This window comes from Pseudochaenichthys georgianus, chromosome 21, assembly GCF_902827115.2.
Source record: "Pseudochaenichthys georgianus chromosome 21, fPseGeo1.2, whole genome shotgun sequence".
NCBI lineage: Eukaryota > Metazoa > Chordata > Actinopteri > Perciformes > Channichthyidae > Pseudochaenichthys > Pseudochaenichthys georgianus.
In genome coordinates this window covers 22,899,981-22,925,518 of record NC_047523.1, presented here as the reverse complement: position 1 = coordinate 22,925,518, position 25,538 = coordinate 22,899,981, and the positions used below count along the sequence as shown (strand labels likewise).

Sequence of the window (25,538 nt, the reverse complement as noted above, 5' to 3'; positions counted from 1 at the left end):
AAAACAACTCCATGACAAGAAGTTACATACTTGTATTGCATTATTATTGATGCATTACCTTTTTGGTTGAGCTGGACCTTTTTATAGTTCTAGCGTTGGCCATCCAGAACAATACATATTATATAGATCATGATCACAAGATCATTGTATGTTTTGTATGGAAAAAGTAACACCTATAGTAACTTCTACTACATTTAACTTTCAGATACATGTAGTTAAGTACCAAGTACCAGATTTGCCTCCGAAATGATGTAAAAGTATGGAGAAGCATACAATGGAAACAATCATTAAATTACAACTTCCTCAGAAAGGAGGTATTCATTATCAGTTTACATATACACTATTACTGCCTAGTGCCTACATAAGCATGAGCAGTAAAGCACAGTGTGTGGGCTAAACATTCAGTGTACTGGCCAATAACATCTGTGCAAATTGTTGAAAATAATCCATAGCAGCATACATTATTGCTTTATAGAGTCTTGTTTCAAGTGCATTCAGTTCAACAGAATAACATTTCAGCATCAACATAAGGCAACATGAAGGAACCCTGTGGATGGAGAGGCACATTTACAGCTACAGCCGCGTTGAACCTCAGAACTTCCTGTTGTGCAGCTCTGCAACCAGCCGCAGTGAGTCTCCTTGGTTGGAGCTAAGTCTGGTTTTACCGCTCACCTCTCGCCACTGAAGAGCGCCATGGCTGCTCACCACCTGAGATGGAGATAATCACAAAACAAAGATATGCTAATTCTATATTCACTCTATGAGGAATCATGACCTGATGTCGGACTGTGCCAAAATCATCCAAATGAAGAGGAAGAATACAATAACAATGTTCTCACCATACTGTTGATATCGTCAGTCGTCTGGCCTGCTCTGTCCAGGTGAATGTTAAGGACTGTGATTTCCACCCAGGCATTATCTGTGTTTCTGCAGTCATCCACATAACCCTCAAACACCTGAAACACAGTAAGTGCAAGTCATAGTAGACAACTTCCTCAATGTCAGAGTAAAGAAACAGATGTTTATATAGGTATCATTGATGTATTCATCATCAGACAGGTTTAACCTCTAACAACAGCCATGTTTCCTTGATCAAGGCACTGGCCATTTAAGATGAAAGGAGCCTCAACTTAATGCATCACATTTTCTCGGTAGAAGACTTTGATGTGGTCAGACATCTGACATTTTTGAAGGGAGGTATTCTTGAGTGTGATCATGTATCCATAAGGGTAGGCTGTATAATATAACCTGTCAGTATAAGGCAATACCGTTTAATTGCACCTTAAATTGCATCATACAAAAGGATCCTACAAGTGATCCAACTCCTCTCTTCTTGAAGGCAGGATTTATTACGCACTGTTGTATTGGATTACAATGGATTAGGCTAGGTGGACTCAATTAACAAGACAACTAAGTGTTTGTTTCCAAGCAAGCTACACAGTTGGTTTCTAGTGTTGACAGAGTTTGGTGTGTTCAAATACAGAGCTCAGTGTTAGCCAAAATATTTGTAGTGTCATTACTAATATTAAGCTGATTTTGACAATTCAGATACTTAACCTCTCCCGAGACAACCAGAGTGAGACACATAACAAACAGACTGAACTTAAGCAAAATATGTTGTTTCTTTCAATATTAAAGGGTTCTCTACAATCCTTTATCCGATTGCTGTGAGTAAACCAACTTACTCTATAAGTCTAACTGAAGTGTTGAACAGACCTACCGTTGTTCCCTCTGATAATTTGGCATTTACTATCTCATACATCTTCTTTCCCATGGTTCTCCTAAGAATCACTGGCAGGTGACTAGCAGATTCAATGGGTCCCTGAAGGTTTGAAACCAAAACAGAACAGTTCATTTATTGAAATAATACAAAAAGAAAGAAAACAGATTAAGTTAGGAAAGATGGACGCACCCCAGGTAAAGCCAAGGTTCCCTTCTTCTCATCCCAAACCACCAGGTAGTCCAAAACAGAGCACTCACTGTCTCCCCAGCTAAAAGATGGATTCAAAGTCATAAACAGGCTTTGCAATACAGATGTGGGGAAACAACTTTCTTAACGTACCGTGTCAGCACGAGGTCTAGATTGGGATTTGGACCCAGTTGGCTTAGTGCACCCCGTCCCCTCATGCCAGTCCTCCCTCCTGGATTTCTAACGACAGATCAGATACACATCACCTATCAACACAAGCTTAAAATGTTCATGTAAATGCTATTTGATGCCTTGAGTATCCTTGAATATCATACCTGTAATTATTTGAGGCCTCTGATTCTGATCTGCAAAAAGAAAAGGAAACATAAGAAATAGGGAGCATTGTAATTTGTTATATTTCCTATTAGTGAGAGATGTTTCAATAGGAACATACTGTACATTGTTATTTTTACAAAAACATCCATAACCACCCCATAACTGTACTTATACACACCTTCCTAATCGGGACAAACATCCCTTATTCTCTTGTAAGAAAATGACATACCCTTCCACATGGTTCCCACTTTCTTCAGACGTGTAATAAGACGGCATGTAACAGGTGAAGCTGAACTGAAAAAAAAGTGACAGGAAACAAACTGGCTTCATAAACTATCTTTTACCACAGTGATGTTGGTGATGATGCTGGAGGTGCTGTGGAGAAATGTTTGTGTATTACCTCCCATGGCACTTTCTCTTCAGGCACAGGGAAGCGTGTGAGTTTGCTGTTGGGATAGTAAAACTGACGGGCGTTCACATGGTACTTGTCCTCTTTCTCTGATGCATACATATCAGTGGACTCCTCTGTTGTGGTCAGTGCTGCAGGGAAAAGGGAATAAAAGTGAGCACGAACAAGAGGAGATTTGTTGTGAAATATGTTAGAAATAATGATAAATTAAGAAGTTGGTTGCTAACTTGGTGGTTGTGCATCTTTTGCTGTAAAACCCTGACATTTCAGACTTTCCATAATCCACTGCAGGGCTTTGGCGGACTGCATGACCTTATGAGATACAACAGAAATGAGTCAAACACATTTTATGACTGCTTATGCAACCTCAAAGATGACAATTCGAGAGAATATTCCACAAACACAGATTAAGAAAGTGTGTCATCTCTTCTCTGCCTCGTACATAGTGTGAAATGTTACAGACACAGGTGCAATATTTGTGATAACCAAAAATCAGGTCACAACCTGCTCCTCTAGTCGAGCCAGTCTCTGCACCGTGGCATCAGAGCCCATCTCCTCTTCCCTCTCCAGCCGCTCTGTTATGGTGGTAACCCTCAGGAAACAAACAAGACCAGTGTGGGTGTCTGCTGGATATTTGAATACCACTCCCAGGTTGTTTAGTACGAAACATGTTTCATCAAATTTGACCCTTATTAAACCTGAAAAACACAGACTATGGTATCTTGCTGATAGTTAAAGAAAAAATAAATTGAATTTTTTGTTATATGATACAGGATAGTTGTATTCCTAAAGGATCATTTATGGAGGTAAAATCCAACTTTCGTAGTTTCGTAGTGTTTATAATTTTTTTAAATAATTTTTTTTTACCGTATTTTATTCCACTATCTAGTCCTGTTTCCCCTATTTCTATAATTCTATGTCACTATGCACAACTGTAATGGATATGATTTCAGAAAGAATAAATTACACTTAAAAAAATCACACTTTGGATCCCGACAGAACAGCATTGCTCTAGAGCAGTGTTTCTCAAACTTTTTCATACCAAGGACCACTTAACCAATACAAAAACACTCGCGGACCATCTAACTCCACAAATATCCAAAAACACATCGTTTTTTACAAATCGCCTGAAGAGGGTACAAACAAGTGGCCACATGTGTGATGAAGGTGTTTATCTGGGCTATATCATGCAATCAAAAGTGAAACTAAGCTCGCTCCATTGCGGAGTTATTCCCGCAAGAGTGCGGAAAACTTTAATTAATTTATTTATTTCAAATGTTACATTTGACCAATATACTCACGGACAACTAAGGGGCGCTCACGGACCACCAGTGGTCCGCGGACCACACTTTGAGAAGCACTGCGCTAGAGTAGTGGTTCTCAAAGTTCTCAAAGCCCCTGGGGGGCGCAGAGGCATGCCAGGGGGGCATGAGAAACCAGGAGGAAAAATGGTTGTTATTATAAAAAATAAAAAATCATAAATTTAAAAATTATTGATTCGAAAATAATATGATGCAGTACAGTACTATTACGTCTGGGTCTCTGTGTTTCATTAAAGCTCGACTTTGTGTGTGTGTGTGTGTGTGTGTGTGTGTGTGTGTGTGTGTGTGTGTGTGTGTGTGTGTGTGTGTGTGTGTGTGTGTGTGTGTGTGTGTGTGTGTGTGTGTGTGTGTGTGTGTGTGTGTGTGTGTGTGTGTGTGTGTGTGTGTGTGTGTGGAACGAGCCAATTTGTGTGCACGAGCGAGAGAGAGCGGACCGGTATTGGAGATCGTTGTTGTTAGCTTCTGGTGCTAGCTCAACAACAAAGTGGAGGAGAGTCCTCTCCTGTCAGACTGAGAGACTCAGTGAACTAAAGGACTCTCTCAGTGTTATCTCAGTGGGTCTCAAATGTTTTGGTCACCATTAATGTAAACAATTATTTCCAAGGCACACGTTTATATGATCATTATAGTTATAAAAAAAATAAGAGAATAAATGAAAAACAGGTATGAAATACTATATGACAGTAAAACAAGAATAAAGTTTAAAAGGGTGATTTGTAAAATATCCATAAAGAAAAAGTAAATCTGTTTACAGTTCTGTTTCATATGGGTGTTGAGAGAGGTATCCATAGAACTCTTAATTTTGCTCTCAAAGTGCACCAGATTGATGCTTTTAACTTCAATATTTAAAAATAAATCTTCCCGGGGGAGCATGCCCCCGGACCCCCCTATGTGAGGTCCACACACCACCTATAAAAATAGCACTTTACCCCTGCTTACACCTATATGCCGTGAGCTGATTATCGAGCCTTCATTGTAACAGTCGTGGGTACATTGTGTGTGTGTGTGTGTGTGTGTGTGTGTGTGTGTGTGTGTGTGTGTGTGTGGAGTGTTGCAGTGGAAAATTCCACGGTAGCGACCGGTACATTAATGGGAAACCCTAAATGTTTGAGCACCCTCTATGAAACGTCAAGCTACCCCACAGCACCCCCAAAAGAAGTCTCTGGTCACTGAGCCTGACTATTTGTGTTGGCGGGGCCCGACTTTTTTTTTTCTCCAAAGGGGGGGCCTGACAGAAAAAGTTTGAGAACCACTGGTCTAGAGTATTATTTTTCAGCCACGCTGGTCTGCGTTCCTGTAGGAGTTTTACTTTTGTCCCGTGTCCACGATGCGGCACTCCATGCTCTGGCTCTGCTCCTGCCGTGTGGACAGCAGGTATCTGTCCTTCATCATGGCCTCCCAGGACAGCAGCTCCTCCTCCTCCACCTGAGGAAGCTCGCACTCTGAAAACAGCATCGCATGCCTTTTCATTATCTTTAATACTGTGCACGTGTGTATGCAAAATGAGCATCAGCACACAATCATACACAGCATTGACTGTGAAGTGTCAAAGGTCATGGGAGGGTCAGGGGTTACGATCTGGTTTAGTTGTTAATTTATGACCTAAACATATAATTTTGTTATTACATGTGGTTAATTATGGAGGGAATTGTAACCCCATTTTAAAAACACAATCATTTAAAAGCTCTAAATTGATGAAAATGCTTGCTTTACCAAAGCAGTGTTGGGAATAGGAGGATTTTCTTCAAGTATTTGACTAAACTGATAACAATCTGGCTCTTACATGTTAAATTAGTAATATTTAATGAATAATAACGTTTTTAAAAATAGCGATAAAGCAAAAATATTGAGAGGAAGTCTGCAGCATCTTAACAGGAAGTCTACTTTGAGCATGGGCAGAAATAAATAACCAAATGCTTACTGAACTCTGTGGTAGTGATGGGCATCCTGCACAGCACCACGTTCCTAATGAAGAGGTACAGATGGCTGAGGATGATGAAAGGGGGCGGGGCAGCGGGGCGGCTGTGGTACTCCTTGATAAGCTCGTATCTTTGAAACTTCCATATCCTGTCTGTGTTGTCCTGAACTTCCTGGAAAGTGAAGCTGTGCAGGACCACAAAGAGAGACAGAGGGTAACGGGGGAACATCGGATAAAAAGGACTCGGAGGTTTGGAGGTGAACTCACTTGAAGATGGCGATGAGCAGGTTCAGCAGCAGTATGTTGGCAAAGAGCAGGTAAATACAAAGCATGATGATGGTGAGCCACTCGGGGAAGGCTGGCATCTGGTTTTCATTCAGCACAGGACACTTGGGCTTTAGAGGATCACTGCCATTCATGGTGCAGGAGTCTAGTTTAAAGTCAGCATCTGCAGAGGGCAAACAGATCATTTCCTTGTTGAAAATATCTTATATCATCACTTCTGAGCCCTGTGAAAACCTAGAAATGATTAGGTCTCCTATCATGCAAAATGCACTTTACATGACGTAATATTGGAAATGTGGGCTGGCTTTCAGAAACGTCGCTATCAGAAACAATCCGCGACTTTTTTTACATTAGCAAGCATCACTAACACTCAGAGCTAACCTGTGCTGGAGAGAGTATGTGTAAAAAAGCAGAAAATAAAAAAAGGAACTCTCCTTGTGGTAAACCGGCAAGAGAAAAAGCATTTGAGCTCTACTGTTTCAGAAATAATGTTTGATGTGGTTTGGAACATGATATGGTGTTTCATCACAGCAGCATTTAGCTGAGAATCTCTCTGGTAGAATTCTGAGCAGGTGTAAGCTCCCCCCGCCTCTTTTTTTAAAAACTTAAAAAAAAAAAAAAAGCTAAGTACCCAGAATCAGTACTTCTCTTACAGGGCTGAAATAGAGGGATCTGAGGCATGGCTAGACAGGGTGATCTGTTTGGTATTTTGAGCAAAACACTTCATAGATATGTTTTTTATAAATTGTTATATATCTGAGACCTATAATATATGCCTAAAAATAGTATAATAGGAAACTTTTAAGTCATGCTTTTCCACGTACGTATAAAATGAAAGTTATACAACTGTCTGTTCTGTTTCCACTCACAATCAATATTTGTGGGGAAATTCCCAAATATGATGAGGTACGGCTCATAAACCGCCCCGCGGACAATCCAGTCCAGCCGGTTGTCGTTGTGGATGAGGATGCCTTGTTTGGCCACACCGTACGCCACCACCCAGATACTCAGCAGGAACATGAAGAAGAACAAATCCGTCATCTGGAAGACAAACATACATCTGTCACAGGCTAGAAACACTTAGAAATGTGGGCACATCTGAATACTGCGGCAACTAGGGACATGTACTGTTTGTTTGCCCACTGTAGCAGGACTGGGCAGATAAAGAGGAAAGTGGTAGTGCAGCAATCACGACAGAGGCAGTGTTCAAATCCAAAAAAAGGCTTTATTGCTATCAAACTCAAAAATACCTTCAATAAACAAAGGCTAACGTAGCCGGGCCGCTAACCGACTTACCAGCTTACCAAAACGTTTCCTTACACTGGGAGCCTCCTGCTCCTTCCATGTGCCACACACAACTGAGCAACTATGTGTGCTTTGTCTCCCTTGAGGGAGTGATTAGCACCAGGTGTGAGTGTCTCCACACCTGCTCCCAATACTGGTAATTGGGAGAGGGTGAAGCCACCTGTTTGGAATGTAGGTGCCTCCCACTACCCTGCCTCTTAGCCCCTTACACCACAAAGAGACATTCAATTAATCCAAAGAGACACAAAAAAACTAGAAAAAAGGCTACAAAGAGAGACACAAATGCAACCAAGCAGAACAGCCTCACAATGACTTTTTGCATAGACAAAACAACCAAGAAGAGACTAAAAATGTATGCAGAGAGACATAACAACCAAAAAAGACACAAAATGACCATTAAGGCAGAAATAAACATAACACAGTTACCCAAAAGGAACACAAAACCACAGAAACATCAAAAAAGGCTAAACTCCTGGGTAGAACATTTTCCCATGAATGTACAGTGGAGACTTTTACTGGGTTACATTTTAAATTCAAAGAACTTCAGAGAGTTGGATGTGCCAGCTTTCTGCTTTGAGCATCATAACCCTAACCCTTTAGTATTTCAAAGGCTGCCCTCTTGCTCAACATATGATCTCTGACACAAACAATAATGGTGTTTGACTGCTAAGCAACAAGCAGACCAGCTGCAACATTTTGTTCAAAAACACCTTCAAGTTCCAACAAAGTGCACATTATTCATCTGCAGACACCAGATGGAGGCCCAGTGGAGCAGCAGCTTATTTTTGTATAAGATAAATAGTGCTTTGGAGTGTAGCATTTTGTGCTCTGCAGTTGCTTACACATTACATTAGGTTGGCATCTATTACATTGTACGTAAGCCTCACCATCCTCCTGACGATGATGATTTTGGGTCCAAGTGTTCTACTGATAGTGAAGATGGCCATTAGCCGGAGGCAGAAGACCACAAAGTCGATGCAGAGGAGGATTTTACCCGCATAGAACAGCTCAGTCGTCAGCCTGAAATAGAAAAACGTGATGATTCATACATTACCAAGAGGGTGGAGAGCACTTCCATGGCCTAAAGGGATTGTCTGGGAGGAAGGATACTTACCTAAATGCGAGGCCGATAATAAAGAAGAGGATGGAAAGAACGTCTAAAATATTCCACAGGTCGTTGATGTACATCCTGGCTTTCTTACGAAACCCAAAGCCATTCGGATCGTGAAACAGCTGAGATGGAAAAGACACATTAAGGCCAATGTAAGGCCATTGCCACTACAGGTCAAAAGGGTAAAGAAATTAACGGCTATCACCAGGAAACTTCCCCAGTTTATTTATTAAAGATACTTTGCGTATCACACGTTTTTTAATAAATTGTGTTTGATCATGCAAATGAGGCATTGTCTTAACTTAAGTGCAGTTTTGCATAGATTTCAGGCAACAAAATCTAAATATTGGATAAAGCCAGGTTCAAAAATATTGTGCCCTTTTGTTGTCAAATTAGAGTCAATGGATATAAGTTAGGGACATTTGGATATTTCTTTGTATCACTCCAAAATTGGGGGAAAATGTCATGACATCCGAAAAATCTATTTTGGCCATGATTCTAGGAAGAAAATATCACATAAATCAAGCTATGTATGATATAAGAACACACCCCTCAGTGTTTGTATTTTAAAATGCAATATATTTTTGCAAGAGACTACAGGTAATTAAGTACAATAATTTAAATCATAGACATATTGATCAAATGTTCTCAGTTTATTACTTACATTAAGACAATTGGCCTGTGGTGTACAGTTCAGTAATGTAGTGAGTAATATAAGAATTTATTGGAATAAGGCATACATAGATAAAACATGTCCCAGCTCTCTCTCACCTGTCTGACCTCCTCACACACCAGCGAGAGCAGCCAGATGTAAAGTAGCACCTCCCCACTAGAGGGCGTAGCCTGGAAGTCGATCATCAGCACCACAGCAAAGAGGAAGAGGAAGGCGAAGTAAGACACGATATTCAAGTAGAACTTAGCCTGCGCAGAGCTGTACAGGCGGAGCAGCCTGGACCATCTGCCTAGAGGCTTCTGCCGCTGCAGGCCGGAGGAGTCGCTGTGGGCACAGGGGTCGAGGGGTCACAGACATGTACTGCTTTCCCCTACATGTGAAATACAGTCAGGAAATGGCCACACAGTCATAAAAAAACGTTGTTTGTATTCATCATTTGCTGCTAATGTGTTGAAAGGCGACTTGTTACTCACAGACTGCGAGTGCTTGTTCGAAGTACACTTCCCGTTACACTCTCCACTGTCTTGATTTCTTCGTTCATCTCAGCTTCTCTCTGAATGACTTCATCTCGTCTAGTCAGAATAATAACTCATTAAGAAAACCTGCCACTCGTTAACATCGCTATAGATGCCCAACAAGCGGTAGAAAAGGTTAGATTAGATTTACAAAACAAAATATTAAAAAAATAAAAACCTTAGTTATGCATGGCAGAGATACATATACAAATGCAAAGACGTGTTCTTTTAAATAATTAAACCACTACAATATGCAGATGTTCATCTTCCAAATGTTTGCATCTATGATGAACTTAATTGCTTTGGTATTACTGTATATACATACTGTTTACTACAATGTACTGACTTTCCTGCTACAGATCTTCTGGACATGCTTTCATACAACTCTTGATTAGGTGGCCTCTGACTCTTAACTTCTGAAAGTCCCTTATGACACTGATATGAATTTGATTCTTGTGATAAAGCAAGGGTATTTTACTTTATCTAATCATCATTTAACCACTGCATTATTATCTCAGGTTAATATGGAAACATAATGAAGCTTAGATGTCTTGGTTGTTGTTGGAATAAGCAGAACCATCATTGACAGGAGGACTGCACTTTCCGTTTCACATGTTAGGAATTTATATATATACAGTCTATGGTTAGGACTCACCTGTAAACCAGGAAGCCGGTGTAGATCAGAGGGAAGAAGACCATGCAGACGAGCACCCTCCACACCGGGTTGTCCACTGAAAGCTCACCGCACCAGATCTGTGTCAGGAAGGCCTTCAGGACAGATATGTTATCAGACATGAACCATATCTGGGTGTTTAATTAAAGTCTCTTTCATCAGGTTTAAATCACTGATCACAGTTTTTCAACGTGTTCTACTCTAAAACATGTTGTAGTCAGTTATGTATTGTTGTAGTTTTTGTTTGTTCTGTTTCTGTTCATTAAAATCAGCATTAAGTGTGTAATTATCCTGAAACACAGTCAATACACAAGTAATTTGTGTATATGAAGTAGTATCAAGCTTTTCTTTTTTTTTCTCTTTTGAAAATATTTACATGTTTTAATACTCTTTGTAGATTTGGTTATATATATATCGATAAAGTACTTATTTAACGGGTCTGCTTGTATAAATTGTGTGTTTTGGGTTTGTGTATGAATCTGTTTATATGACTTGGTATCAAGCTTTTATGTTTTATTACATCTATAAAGTATTTTTCAATAGGTCTGTTCATATAAGTTGTGTATTTCTGTTCATTAGGATGCATTTCTTTGATTTTGTATTTTAGGTCTGGTTAAATGCAATTTTGGTGGTGTGTTTTGTATTTATTGTTTTAGTGTATTTCATGGTTACTCTATACCAATTTCTTGTTCAAAATAATTAGATTCAAACCAGTTTTGTGTTCAACAATGTGTGTGGATGTGCATTTCGATCTTCTACGTAACAGTGCAAACAAAAGGTAGGAGTCTTAAGATTTTAAGACACGGTTGAAAGAATATATATAAATCCCTTATAAAAGTGTACCTGAACTCCAGACTGAGCTACAAAGCTTTTATCGTCTGCCTCCAGAGCCAGCCTGAGGCACGTCGTCCTTCCCCAAGACGGAGACGCACGAAACAACAGCTTCTGAGCCCGCTCTTCGTCCCAGTTGTGGCACTCATTGAACACACCTGGGAAACACACACAAAAGCAGACACATGCTCAACTTGTAACATCTTTATTCAAGCCACTCATCATGTCTGTAGTGTTATACCAATGGCGTGTTTCTCATAGTGATTGGCGAGCTTCTTCATGTCCTCCGCCTCGTCCGCATCCATTCCTTCAGCTGACATCGTCTTCAGGATCTTACTGGCGGCCAGCGCAGCCGACATGCAGTCTGTACACTGCGCACATACAGATACACAGTTATTTATCTATTGTTTTTCTAAAACTTTGTCTGTATGTGTGTTTGATCACCTGCTCCCAGGCAATCTCAGCCAGCTCCCTATTGTTCTGGACGACAGCCCACAGGAAAATGTCTCTGCCCGGGTCCCTCTGCGCGTCAGGACTGTCCTCCTTTAGCGGAGCTTGAGAAGATGTCGAGTTTTTAGACAGCTAGATAAAAAGGGAAGGAATATGTTGCATTAACAACCTGCTTGAAGGGTTAGGAAATATATCTTGAGTCCAAATCCTCCCAAGGCCTCTCAAGGCACCAATATCGATTTCTTAGCTAAATGTTTAATTATACCTCCTGTAGATGTAACATCCCAAAGTGAAGATCCAACTCCCTGATGACTTTTCTGGAGGAATAAAACTTTTGTTGTACTTTAAGTTTTTTAAACGTCTCAAATTCTTTAAACTAATAGAATCAAATCTTCAATGTCATTGTAAACAGGAGTGTCAAGGCAAGTCAAGAGAAGCATGAATTGTTTTAATAACACAACATTTCAGTCCGTACACCTTGATTTGTTACCCCCCTTTTCTTTGTATTATAATTACAGAATTAAAATCCTTGCAGTGCAATAAAACACTGTTATCAGGGTGAATAGAGAGGACATGACCTCAGCAACTTGTAAGAAACACCTATTTTTCAGTGTTAAACTCAATTCAATTTGAGATAACAATAATCACTCACTGATGCTGACGTATCTTCCAGACACATGTTGAAGTGGTACGTCATGTTGGAGGGAAGGTAGAGGGCCTGGGTGAAGCTGCCCAGCAGGCGGCGCACCTCATCAGACACATGAGTCAAGGAGACCATTTCTCCTTGTCCCGATCGAACCCGATGCCTCATGCCGAACGCCTTCTTCCTGTGAGCGTTGTGGACCCGCTTGGCCAGCTTGCGGAGGAACATGCAGGATGGCAGCTGTTTGTAAAGCTCACACAGGGTCTCCTCGTCCTGCAGGAAGTCCCTCAGACTCACGCCGTTCTCCAGCAGTAGACTCACAAACTCAGGCTTGTTGCCAACCAGGGCCGAGAACATGGCCCAGTGGAGGTCACTGGACTGCATGGGAGCAAGGCAGGAGAACACAGAGAAACACACTTCCGCTTTAATGCGTCATCATCAGCAGGGAATGTTGCTCAGAATTGGACAATTATGTAAAGTGACCTGGATAGCAACATGGGAAAAAAACTATCTTTTATGATACTATATGTTGGGAAAATACAGAATGTACTCTTCCAATATCAGAGTAGCCCATGATAACAAAGGACCTACGTAGCTGTGTACGTAACCGGATGTATGATCACCTAGATTAGAAGAGCGTCAGGACACACTGCTTTAGGCATACAGTATGATAGCTATGTGACAACGATTAACATGATGATTCCACCTCTATGGAGATAGACATATGATTGTCATGTGTATTGCTCATGTGGGTCTTAACTAATCTGAACTAAGCATAGAATACTGCTTTGAACCGGTATTCATGTATCTTGTGACTGAATAACACCCTCTTGTATATAAATCATCTGAAGCATATATTTTTCTTATAAATAAAATATTAGGTCATCGTCATCAGCGACATGTTTGTCTTGTTAATTTGTTTGCTTTTTGTTTTTTTACAAAACAATCAGAAATAAATTACTTTTACAATTACAACAAATAACAACAAATGGGATTTTACAGGTCCTGTTCATAACCATTAATGATTTGGCTCCTAAATAATACTTTCAGTTTAGATAGACTTGTACAATATTTCAGTGCATCATTACACTTATTCCACAGACTAACACCTTTCTAGAAGTTTGGCATTTGTTCGTACGGGTATTTTTTTGAAAATGCAGTTTCCTCTCAACATGTGCATGCTTTCTCTCCGTGTGAAAAGTCCCTGGATATTATGAGGTAATTGTTGATTTGCGGCTTTGAACATAATTTGAATAGTTTTATAGTCAACCAGGTCTTGTAGTTTTAGTGTTTTTAGTTTGATGAATAATTTATTTGTTGGTTCTCTGTACGTAGTTGTATGTATAACTCGTATGGCTCTTTTTTGCAGGATGAAGATAGGATGTGTATTTGTTTTATATGTGTTCCCCCAAACTTCCACACAATACATCATGTATGGAAGTATGAAGGAGCAGTACAGCATAAACAAAGAAGCTTGATTAATTAGGTATTTGGCTTTATTCAGAATTGCTATTGATTTGGATATTTTGGCTTTGATATAGCTTATATGTGGTTTCCAACTTAATTTATTGTCTATGATTACTCCAAGGAATTTTATTTCCGATACTCTTTCTAATTGGACGACATTTATAGTGAGTTTCTTCTCTGTATTGGTCGATCGATTCCCAAATATTATGAGTTTGGTTTTGCTTGCGTTCAATGTTAATTTATTTTGGTCAAACCAGATCTTCATCCTGCTCAGTTCCTTTTCCATTGTGACCAATAGCTGTTCTAAATTGTCCCCACAGCAGAGTAGACTTGTGTCGTCTGCAAAAAGAATGGTTTTAATAGTTTTTGATACTTCACATATATTGTTAATATACAGAATAAATAGTAATGGCCCCAAGACTGAGCCCTGAGGCATCCCACATGTAACCTGCAGTAGTTGTGATGTATGGCTTTGTAGTTCAATGTACTGTTCCCTGTTATGTAGGTAGCTGGATAGCCATGATAGTGCAACACCTCTAATGCTATATCTCTGTAGTTTTTTTATTAATAATTCATGGTCAACCGTGTCAAATGCTTTTTTAAGGTCCAGAAATATCCTTATTGCATATTCTTTCTTTTCTATTGCCTTAGTAATGTATTCCATACATTCTATAACTGCAAATGATGTAGTTCTGTTTGCTCTGAAACCATATTGTTGTTCATAGAGTATGTTATGTTTGGTGATGAAGTCATTTAGTCTTGTATAGTAGATTTTTTCCAGTATTTTAGAAAACTGTGAGAGCAATGAAATTGGTCTATAGTATGACAGTACATGTTTATCTCCAGATGTATGTATTGGTATGACTTTAGCAGTTTTCATTTTATTTGGAAATACACCGGTTTGTATTGACTGATTACAGATGTGAGTTAGTGGTTTGGCTAGACATTCAATAATGTTTTTAACTGTATACATGTCAATATCATGACAGTCTGTAGACCTTTTATTCTTAAGTTTTTTAACTGTGTCAATAATTTCATTTTCATCAGTCCCTCTTAAGAATATAGTTTCCTTCACATATATATCTTTACTTAATTATGCTTACCATATGCTCTGTATGTAATGACTACTTCCATTCTTGCAAGGATAACAAATAAATGTATCCTGAAAACAGGAGAAAGACACAACACATCGCACAGAAAACCCTGAAGAAGTATCACTGCACCCGCCTGAGGAATGTTATGATTATGGGAGACCTATGACACAAATGGAGGAGTCTCCACTGCCCGTCACCCCCCCTGTCAACCCCTTTGAGGATACTCTTCATTCATCCCCCAGCTCTCTCTACTCTCCGCTCACCCTTTCACCCTCGCCCTCCCCCCTGGAGTTCGATGACCGCATGAAGGCGATACGCAGGGTTGGCAGCATGTCCTTTACCCCCGCCCCTCAACGACGCCCACTAAAATCACAGAAGCAGAGACGCGCACTACCATCTCCACCATGCCTACCACAAAATGTTATAGATGCCATTGCTCCAGGCAAGGCAAGGCAAGGCAAGGCAAGTTTATTTATATAGCACTTTTCAACACAAGGTAATTCAAAGTGCTTTACAAAAAATGAAATATATTAAGAAAATGGCATTTAAAATCAGTCATTAAAAAGAAAAGCTAGTAAAATAAACATTAAAAGAAAAAATACATGGATAAAAGTTACAGTGCAGTCTAAGATATGAATAGTTCAATTCAAAGCAGCGACAAAAAGAAAAGTCTTCAGCCTGGATTTAAAAGTAGTAAGAGTTGCAGCGGACCTGCAGGTTTCTGGGAGTTTGTTCCAGATCTTTGGAGCATAATAACTGAACGCTGCTTCTCTGTTTAGTTCTGACTCTGGGGACAGAAAGCTGACCAGTCCCTGAAGACCTGAGAGATCTGGATGGTTCATAATTTAGCAGGAGGTCAGAAATGTATTTTGGGCCTAAACCATTCAGTGCTTTATAAACCAGCAGCAGTATTTTGAAATCTATTCTTTGACACACAGGAAGCCAGTGTAAAGACTTCAGAACTGGAGTGATGTGGATCCACTTTCTTAGTGTTAGTGAGGACTCGAGCAGCGGCGTTCTGAATCAGCTGCAGCTTTCTAATAGATTTGTTAGTGAGACCTGTGAAGACACCATTGCAGTAGTCGAGTCTACTGAAGATAAAAGCATGGACAAGCTTTTCCAAATCCTGCTGTGACATTAGTCTTTTAATCCTAGATATGTTCTTTAGGTGATAGTAGGCTGATTTAGTAACGGTTTTAATGTGACTGTTGAAACTCAGGTCAGAGTCCATGACTACACCTAGATTTCTAGCTTTATCTGTTGTTTTGAACATTGTAGACTGAAGCTCAGCGCTAACTTTTAAACGTTCTGCCTTTGCTTCAAAAACCATTAACCCAGTTTTATCTTTGTTTAATTGGAGAAGATTCTGACACATCCAGTCATTGATTTGTTCAATGCACTTACTCAGTGTTTGAATTGGAGCATAGTCTCCTGGTGAAATTGTTACGTAAATGTGTGTGTCATCTGCATAGCTATGGTAACTTATTTTGTTGTTCTTCATTATCTGAGAAAGTGGTAGCATGTAGACGTTAAAGAGAAGAGGCCCCAAGATGGAGCCTTGAGGTACCCCACATGTCATATTTGTCAACTCAGATGTGTATTTACCTATAGAAACAAAGTTGTTTCTGTCCTTTAAGTAGGATTCAAACCAATTTAGAACTGTTTCCGAAAGTCCCACCCAGTTTTTCAGTCGGTCTAGTAATATGTTGTGGTCAACAGTGTCAAATGCAGCACTGAGATCTAATAATACTAACACTGAAGTTCTGCCACTGTCTGTGTTTAAGTGGATGTCATTGAAGACCTTTACAAGAGCAGTCTCAGTGCTCTGGTTTGGACGGAAGCCTGACTGGAACACATCAAAACAGTTATTTAAATGCAAGAAATTACTCAACTGTTGAAAAACAACTTTTTCAATGATTTTACCTAGAAATGGGAGGTTTGATATGGGCCTGTAATTGTTCCTTACTGAAGCATCTAGATTATTCTTTTTTAAGAGCAGTTTAATGACTGCAGTTTTCAGGGCCTGTGGAAAAATACCTGAGTGAAGAGATTTGTTTACTATATGAAGTAGATCTGAGGCCATGCAAGGCAAAACATCTTTGAAAAATCCTGTTGGAATAATATCAAGGCAGCAGGAGGAGGATTTCAGAAGTTGTATAATGTCCTCTAGGTTTTTATCATTAATCTGATGGAATTGTGTCATGGTGTTTGAATTGATTTTAAGTGGACACAGAGACAACACATTGGCTGTACCTGATACAGAGGCACTGACTGTTTGTCTGATTTTCTGAATTTTTTCAGTGAAGAAGGAGGCAAAATCATTGCACGCCCTGGTGGATAGAAATTCAGAGGCTACTGACACTGGGGGGTTAGTTAGTCTGTCGACGGTAGCACACAAGGCACGTGCGTTGTTTTTGGTAATGATGTCAGAGAAGAACGCTTGTCGTGCGTTTTTCAATTCCAAATTATAAAGACCAAATCTCTCTTTATAGATTTCAAAGTGAACCTGGAGATTTGTTTTTCGCCACCTGCGTTCAGCTTTTCGACATTCTCTTTTTTCTGTTTTCATGTCATGGCCTTTCTCCATGGAGATATTTTCTTGCCAGACACTTCCTTTACCTTAGTTGGAGCAATGGCATCTATAACATTTTTAATTTTTGAATTAAAATGATCTACTAGCTAATTTACTGAGATGTTAGCAGGGGCAAGTGTGGAAGAAAAATTCTGAGTAAACATTTCCCTAGTATTTTCAGTTAAATATCGCTTTGTGGTTACCTCTTTTTGAACATTTTTGTGAACAGAAATAGAGCTCTCAAAGAAAACACAGGAATGGTCAGAGAGTGCAACATCAGTCACCACAACCTTAAAGATATTCAGACCCTTTGAGATAATTAAGTCCAGAGTGTGCCCCTTATTGTGCGTGGGCTCCGTCACATGCTGAGTCAGTCCATAGCTATCAAGAACACAAAAGAGTACTTTTGCCCCTCTGTCCTGGGGGTTGTCAAAATGGATGTTAAAATCACCAACAATGATTAGACGGTCAAAGTCAATACACACTATAGACAGCAGTTCGGTAAAATCATCAAAAAAGCTTGCACAGTATTTGGGTGGTCTATAGATATTTAGGAACAGAGCTCGAGAGGAGCATTTCAGCTGAAGGGCCACATATTCAAAAGAAGCAAAGTTGCCATAAGATGTCTTCCTGCATTGAAGGGAATCATTGAACAGAATAGCAACTCCACCCCCTTTCTTATGCATTCTTTCCTGACTCATAAAACTAAAGTTGGGAGGGGTTGATTCGATAAGAACAGCTGCACTGTTATTTTGTTCAATCCAAGTTTCTGTTAAAAACATAAAATCCAGATTGTGTCAGTGATAAAATCATTGATTTAAAAATGTTTTTCCTGCCAAATACCTGACATTTAATAAAGCTATTTTAAGTTCGTTAAACACACTATCAGTCAGGTTTTTTGTAACAAGCTGTGGCTGACATGGAATCACTGCTAAATTTGATAAACTCACACAAACGTTTGAGCGCTTCCTGTATCTAAGATGATTCACCGCTCTTAATCTATTACCTATCAACACAGATATCGGCAAAGCTACAGGCAGGCAGGCAGGGCCCCGGCATGTCCTGGAAAGAGTTGAGAGTGCCATACGCCCTTGAGCCTGGACCCAGCAGATATCAGTTTGCAGCGTTTTGTACACACACATCCCTATCAGGCTTTGAAGGGGAGGGAGGACCCACCACCCTGCTCCTCTCATCATAGGAGGGCAGGGTGAAGGCTACACTGTAGAAAGGGGGGTTTGGAAATCTGCTTCCATCTTCCTTGTATTGTTTTGGATGATTGTGGTAGGCATGGTGATGAAGCCGGGGGAGATGGTGCGCGTCTCTGCTTCGGTGATTTTGATGGCCGTCGTTGAGGGGCGGGGGTAAAGGACATGCTGCCAACCCTGCGTATCGCCTTCATGCGGTCATCGAACTACAGGGGGGTGGGCGAGGGTGAAAGGGTGAGCGGAGAGTAGAGAGAGCTGGGGGATGAATGAAGAGTATCCTCAAAGGCGTTGACAGGGGGGGTGCGGGCAGTGGAGACTCCTCCATGTGTCTCATAGGTCTCCCATAATCAGAACATTCCTCAGGTGGTTGCAGTGATACTTCTTCAGGATTTTCTGTGCGATGTGTTGTGTCTTTCTCCTGTTTTGATTCCTCTTGCCGCTTGTCCTTGGCAGAGGGAACAGATTGATGACGCAGGCAGTTGAATATGTTAGAGATACACAATTTAAAGGTAAAGGTAAAGGAAGTGTCTGGCAAGAAAATATCTCCATGGAGAAAGGCCATGACCGTGAGAACAGAAAAAAGAGAGTGTCGAAAAGCTGAATGCAGGTGGCGAAAAACAAATCTCCAGGTTCACTTTGAAATCTATAAAGAGAGACTTGGCCTTTATAATTTGGAATTGAAAAACGCACGACAGTCTTTCTTCTCTGACTTCATTACCAAAAACAAAAACAACGCACGTGCCTTGTTTGCTACCGTCGACACACTAACTAACCCCCCAGTGTCAGTAGCCTCTGAATTTCTACCCACCAGGGCGTGCAATGATTTTGCCTCCTTCTTCACTGACAAAATTCAGAAAATCAGACAAGCAGTCAGTGCCTCTGTATCAGGTACAGCAAAAATGTCCCTATGTCCACCTACACTGAACAAAAATATAAATGCAACACTTTTGTTTTTGCTCCCATTTTTCATGAGATGAACTCAAAGATCTAAAACATTTTCTATGTACATAAAATAACCATTTCTCTCAAATATTGTTCACAAATCTGAACAAATCTGTGATAGTGAGCACTTCTCCTTTGCCGAGATAATCCATCCCACCTCACAGGTGTGGCATATCAAGATGCTGATTAGACAGCATGATTATTGCACAGGTGTGCCTTAGGCTGGCCACAATAAAAGGCCACTCTGAAATGTGCAGTTTTGCTTTATTGGGGTGTCTGGGGGGTTCCGAAAACCAGTCAGTATCTGGTGTGACCACCACTTGCCTCACGCAGTGCAACACATCTCCTTCGCATAGAGTTGATCAGGTTGTTGATTGTGGCCTGTGGAATGTTGGTCCACTCCTCTTCAATGGCTGTGCGAAGTTGCTGGATATTGGCAGGAACTGGAACACGCTGTCGTATACGCCGATCCAGAGCATCCCAAACATGCTCAATGGGTGACATGTCCGGTGAGTATGCTGGCCATGCAAGAACTGGGATGTTTTCAGCCTCCAGGAATTGTGTACAGATTCTTGCAACATGAGGTGATGGTCGTGGATGAATGGCACAACAATGGGCCTCAGGATCTCGTCACGGTATCTCTGTGCATTCACAATGCCATCAATAAAATGCACCTGTGTTCGTCGTCCATAACATACGCCTGCCCATACCATAACCCCAACACCACCATGGGCCACTCGATTCACAACATTGACATCAGAAAACCGCTCACCCACACGACGCCACACACGCTGTCTGCCATCTGCCGTGAACAGTGAAAATCGGGATTCATCCGTGAAGAGAACACCTCTCCAACGTGCCAGATGCCATCGAATGTGAGCATTTACCCACTCAAGTCGGTTACGACGACGAACCGGAGTCAGGTTGAGACCCCGATGAGGACGACGAGCATGCAGATGAGCTTCCCTGAGACCGTTTCTGACAGTTTGTGCAGAAATTCTTTGGTTATGCAAACCGATTGTTGCAGCAGCTGTCCGAGTGGCTGGTCTCAGACGATCTTGGAGGTGAACATGCTGGATGTGGAGGTCCTGGGCTGGTGTGGTTACACGTGGTCTGCGGTTGTGAGGCCGGTTGGATGTACTGCCAAATTCTCTGAAACGCCTTTGGAGACGGCTTATGGTAGAGAAATTAACATTCAATACACGGGCAACAGCTCTGGTGGACATTCCTGCTGTCAGCATGCCAATTGCACGCTCCCTCAAAACTTGCGACATCTGTGGCATTGTGCTGTGTGATTAAACTGAACATTTTAGAGTGGCCTTTTATTGTGGCCAGCCTAAGGCACACCTGTGCAATAATCATGCTGTCTAATCAGCATCTTGATATGCCACACCTGTGAGGTGGGATGGATTATCTCGGCAAAGGAGAAGTGCTCACTATCACAGATTTTTTCAGATTTGTGAACAATATTTGAGATAAATGGTTATTTTGTGTATATAGAAAATGTTTTAGATCTTTGAGTTCATCTCATGAAAAATGGGAGCAAAAACAAAAGTGTTGCATTTATATTTTTGTTCAGTGTAATATCAATTCAGACATCATGACACAATTCCATCAGATTAATGATAAAAACCTGGAGGACATTATTCAACTTCTGAAGTCCTCCTCCTGCTGCCTTGATATTATTCCAACAGGATTTTTCAAGGATGTTTTGCCTTGCATGGCCTCAGATCTACTTTACATAGTAAACAAATCTCTTCACTCAGGTATCTTTCCACAGGCCCTGAAAACTGCAGTCATTAAACCGCTCTTAAAAAAGAATAATCTAGATGCTTCAGTAATGAACAATTACAGGCCCATATCAAACCTCCCATTTCTAGGTAAAATCATTGAAAAAGTTGTTTTTCAACAGTTGAGTAACTTCTTGCATTTAAATAACTGTTGTGGATGTGTTCCAGTCAGGCTTTCGTCCAAACCAGAGCACTGAGACTGCTCTTGTAAAGGTCTTCAATGACATCCACTTAAACACAGACAGTGGCAGAACTTCAGTGTTAGTATTATTAGATCTCAGTGCTGCGTTTGACACTGTTGACCACAACATATTACTAGACCGACTGGAAAACTGGGTGGGACTTTCGGAAACAGTTCTAAATTGGTTTGAATCCTACTTAAAAGACAGAAACAACTTTGTTTCTATAGGTAAATACACATCTGAGTTGACAAATATGACATGTGGGGTACATCAAGGCTCCATCCTGGGGCCTCTTCTCTTTAACATCTACATGTTACCACTGGCTCAGATAATGAAAAACAACAAAATAAGTTACCATAGCTATGCAGATGACACACACATTTACGTAACAATTTCACCAGGAGACTATGCTCCAATTCAAACACTGAGTAAGTGCATTGAACAAATCAATGACTGGATGTGTCAGAACTTTCTCCAATTAAACAAAGATAAAACTGAGGTAATGGTTTTTGGAGCCAAGGCAGAATGTTTAAAAGTGAGCGCTGAGCTTCTGTCTGCAATGTTCAAAACAACAGATAAAGCCAGAAATCTAGGTGTAGTCATGGACTCTGACCTGAGTTTCAGTCACATTCAAACAATTTCTAAATCAGCCTACTATCACCTAAAGAACATATCTAGGATTAAAAGACTAATGTCACAGCAGGATTTGGAAAAACTTGTCCATGCTTTTATCTTCAGTAGACTCGACTACTGCAATGGTGTCTTCACAGGTCTTACTAAAACATATATTAGAAAGCTGCAGCTGATTCAGAATGCCGCTGCTCGAGTCCTCGCTAACACTAAGAAAGTGGATCACATCACTCCTGTTCTGAAGTCTTTACACTGGCTTCCTGTGTGTCAAAGAATAGATTTCAAAATACTGCTGCTGGTTCAAAGCTTTGAATGGTTTCGGCCCAAAATACATTTCTGACCTCCTGCTAAATTATGAACCATCCAGATCTCTCAGGTCTTCAGGGACTGATCAGCTTTCTGTCCCCAGAGTCAGAACTAAACATGGTAAAGCAGCATTCAGTTATTATGCTCCAAATATCTGGAACAAACTCCCAGAAACCTGCAGGTCCGCTGCAACTCTGACTACTTTTAAATCCAGACTAAAGACTTTTCTTTTTGTCGTTGCTTTTAATTGAACTATTCATATCTTAAACTGCACTGTAATTTTTATCCATGTATTTTTTCTTTTAATGTTTATTTGATTAGCCTTTCTTTTTAATGACTGATTTTAAATGCCATTTTCTTAATGTCTTTCATTTTTTGTAAAGCACTTTGAATTGCCTTGTGTTGAAAATTGCTATATAAATAAACTTGCCTTGCCTTGATTCTTGAAACTTAAGCTGGTGACAAGTGATATTTTCCTAACATGAACCTACCTTCCACTGCCTCTCCTCAGTGAAGATCTCAGTCTCAGCTATGTCCACTCGGTTCCAGGCTATAGCCAGCTCCAGCTGCCTCTTCCAGGACTCGGTGCCAAGCGACTCACTGGTCCTCGAGGCTGAGTGGAGAATTCATAGTGACACAAGGCAAAGAATGTGACTCTCAATTACTGATTGATTGCTGGAGAAACAAAACCATTTTGTTACAAGGTCTCTCTGCAGTCGGATCATGCACTCTATCCAATCAAGGCACTCTACTGTACAGTTTAAAAATTAAACTTAGTGTATATGTTGTCGTTAAATTATTAAAACCATAACTTCCAACGGTGTTGATATACAAAGAGTTCTTTTTTTTGGTCGGAAAAACAGTCAAAAACCCAAATATATTGTTCTATTAGCAACATATTGGGGAAATATAGTGAGTAAAGCAATAAATTGAGCACAAACTTGAAAACTAGTGTTGATATTTGACTCGCAGATTTTTTTCTCGATCATCAAATCATGTATCAGCTAATTGTTGGTGTGGTAACCTGGGGTAACACTAAGTAGGTAAGCAGCATGTAGCAAGGCTTTATTCCAAAACAGAGATACAACTTGTATGTGGCAACAATAAAATAATAATTTGTCCTCGCTGAGTGAGCAAGACAACTGCCTGGAAATGTATTTGAATTAATCCAGAGATGGAAACCTCAGACAACGCAGCTTAGCTATTATGCTGAGACATCATGATGTGAATGCTCAGTGAATGTCCAGTGACATGAAATCACTTTAAGTACACTTTGGCTCATCATGCTTTATACCAATAGGCATTAAGCCTTCTCTTAATGGGCATTGGTCTTCCTCCAGACCAGCATTAGGATCAATACACTTATCATGCTTATTTCTTAGGAACAGATTAAGTATGGCTATCAATGTCTGTCTGTTTAGAAAACCCATTGAAGTGAACATTTCTACACAAATAATTGTTTCGGTTTTGGATCTCGGCACATTTGATATCACAGTCCATTGGATTAGTCTTCTGTGAAGAAACATTATACTTGTTAAGAGCTGGTTTGGCACTAAGCCTTATCGCCTTTTAACTTGATGCTGTGTTGCATGCCTGCAGTCTTTCCAGTCTGGTGCTGAGCATCTTCGGAAGAACCAAATCCTTACCTTTAAGTAGCGCTTGAAGAATAGCCACGTCCACATCCCCGTGATTGTCCTCGCTAATTCTGAATATGGTTAGCAAGTGAGGCATCCTGATGATGTCCTGAATCTGGCACAGAAAGGAGACAGTACACAATATGTAGGGTTTCATAACAAACCTGGACCAAGGAACAGCCAGAAGACCCTTGAAAGAGGACATTAGGGGCTCATAAGGCTCATAATTTACATTCTAAAATCAACTGGTAGCCTGAGATGGGAGGTAAACCGGCTCCTTGATGTTTTTAAGACCCTATTGTTAGAGAACAGGAAACCGTAAAGGAACTTAAATTGAGCTAATGGAGTCCCATATTATATTCGAACAATATATTATAGGGCCATATAGACACAAAACATGTCTGAAGTGTTTTGCTCAAAATACCAAACAATCAACCATTGTAGCCATGACTCATACCCATCTATTTCAGCCCTGTACCACCGTTTTTAGAGATGTGGGTAAGGAGGAAAAGAGAGAGGGTTGTATTTTCTGACACTTTGTAAGTCTCCTTACACACTTGGGACTATATACCTATGTATAACAGACATTAAAAAGTGCATTTTGCACAATAGGGGACCTTTAAAGCTAAATGCTACAAACCACAGCAACCATGATCATCAGATGCAAGCAATGCTGTTTGTCAGTCACTTTATCCAGGCTGAAATGTCTCAACACTGATTGGATGATTTCTCTAGTGGATAATGCTTACTGATTATGATGATCTTTTAACTTTTTCCCCAAAGGTCCCAAAGAATTGTGTCCTCTTAAATTTCAGATGTTTTTTTACTGCCAACTGTTTGTGTAGCTAATTATAAATTAAGATAGTAACAGAGACATACATGGACATTTAATTATTCAGGTTGTCAGTTTGTTCAATTACCTTCTTGGTCCATTCTATGATCCTGAGGTCGGGGAACTGTTCATACTCTTGGCCAAAGAACTTTTTCATTAACTGGTGGATGAGGGCGATGGTGACCCGGGTCACTGACAGAGCTGCCACCTGGGCGATCACATCGGCTATTCTCCCCGAGCCCTCCAGGATCACACATGGTGTACCATTCAGCATGGCATTATAGATGGTCTGAGACGAGAAACACAAGATATTCAGATTAGAGCGAGCAAGACAGGGTCAGATACACTGAGAAAGAGGGAGAGAGAGAACCGATGACTCACGTTTAGAGTGCCTGGTCCTCCATCCAAAACCACACACACTACGGGGATTGTCACGCCACTTTCTGAAAATTAGACGTTAAGAAAATCAATATTAAAAGCAGCACAGAATACAATCAGATTTGA

The 25,538-nt window shown here is 40.4% G+C and overlaps 1 protein-coding gene across 1 annotated transcript in view; it reads right to left on the bottom strand.

Annotated features, from left to right (window-relative positions):
- Positions 1–449: 449 nt before the first annotated feature.
- The window catches only part of trpm2 (transient receptor potential cation channel, subfamily M, member 2), a 28,049-nt gene continuing 2,960 nt past the window's right edge, over positions 450–25,538 (bottom strand). The window contains exons 8-34 of the mRNA XM_034109348.1: positions 25,416–25,477; positions 25,123–25,323; positions 24,215–24,317; positions 23,060–23,181; positions 12,390–12,758; positions 11,732–11,869; positions 11,529–11,658; positions 11,300–11,445; positions 10,439–10,551; positions 9,742–9,840; positions 9,367–9,592; positions 8,599–8,717; positions 8,372–8,504; positions 7,049–7,220; positions 6,162–6,342; positions 5,898–6,079; positions 5,286–5,418; positions 3,159–3,246; positions 2,882–2,966; positions 2,646–2,785; positions 2,475–2,539; positions 2,245–2,274; positions 2,063–2,149; positions 1,913–1,991; positions 1,721–1,822; positions 840–956; positions 450–708 (exon numbers count right to left, since the gene is read on the bottom strand). Coding sequence (XP_033965239.1) covers positions 592–708; positions 840–956; positions 1,721–1,822; positions 1,913–1,991; positions 2,063–2,149; positions 2,245–2,274; positions 2,475–2,539; positions 2,646–2,785; positions 2,882–2,966; positions 3,159–3,246; positions 5,286–5,418; positions 5,898–6,079; positions 6,162–6,342; positions 7,049–7,220; positions 8,372–8,504; positions 8,599–8,717; positions 9,367–9,592; positions 9,742–9,840; positions 10,439–10,551; positions 11,300–11,445; positions 11,529–11,658; positions 11,732–11,869; positions 12,390–12,758; positions 23,060–23,181; positions 24,215–24,317; positions 25,123–25,323; positions 25,416–25,477 — 3,539 coding nt within the window. The 3' untranslated portion in view covers positions 450–591. The remainder of the gene's footprint in view (positions 709–839; positions 957–1,720; positions 1,823–1,912; positions 1,992–2,062; positions 2,150–2,244; positions 2,275–2,474; positions 2,540–2,645; positions 2,786–2,881; positions 2,967–3,158; positions 3,247–5,285; positions 5,419–5,897; positions 6,080–6,161; positions 6,343–7,048; positions 7,221–8,371; positions 8,505–8,598; positions 8,718–9,366; positions 9,593–9,741; positions 9,841–10,438; positions 10,552–11,299; positions 11,446–11,528; positions 11,659–11,731; positions 11,870–12,389; positions 12,759–23,059; positions 23,182–24,214; positions 24,318–25,122; positions 25,324–25,415; positions 25,478–25,538) is intronic.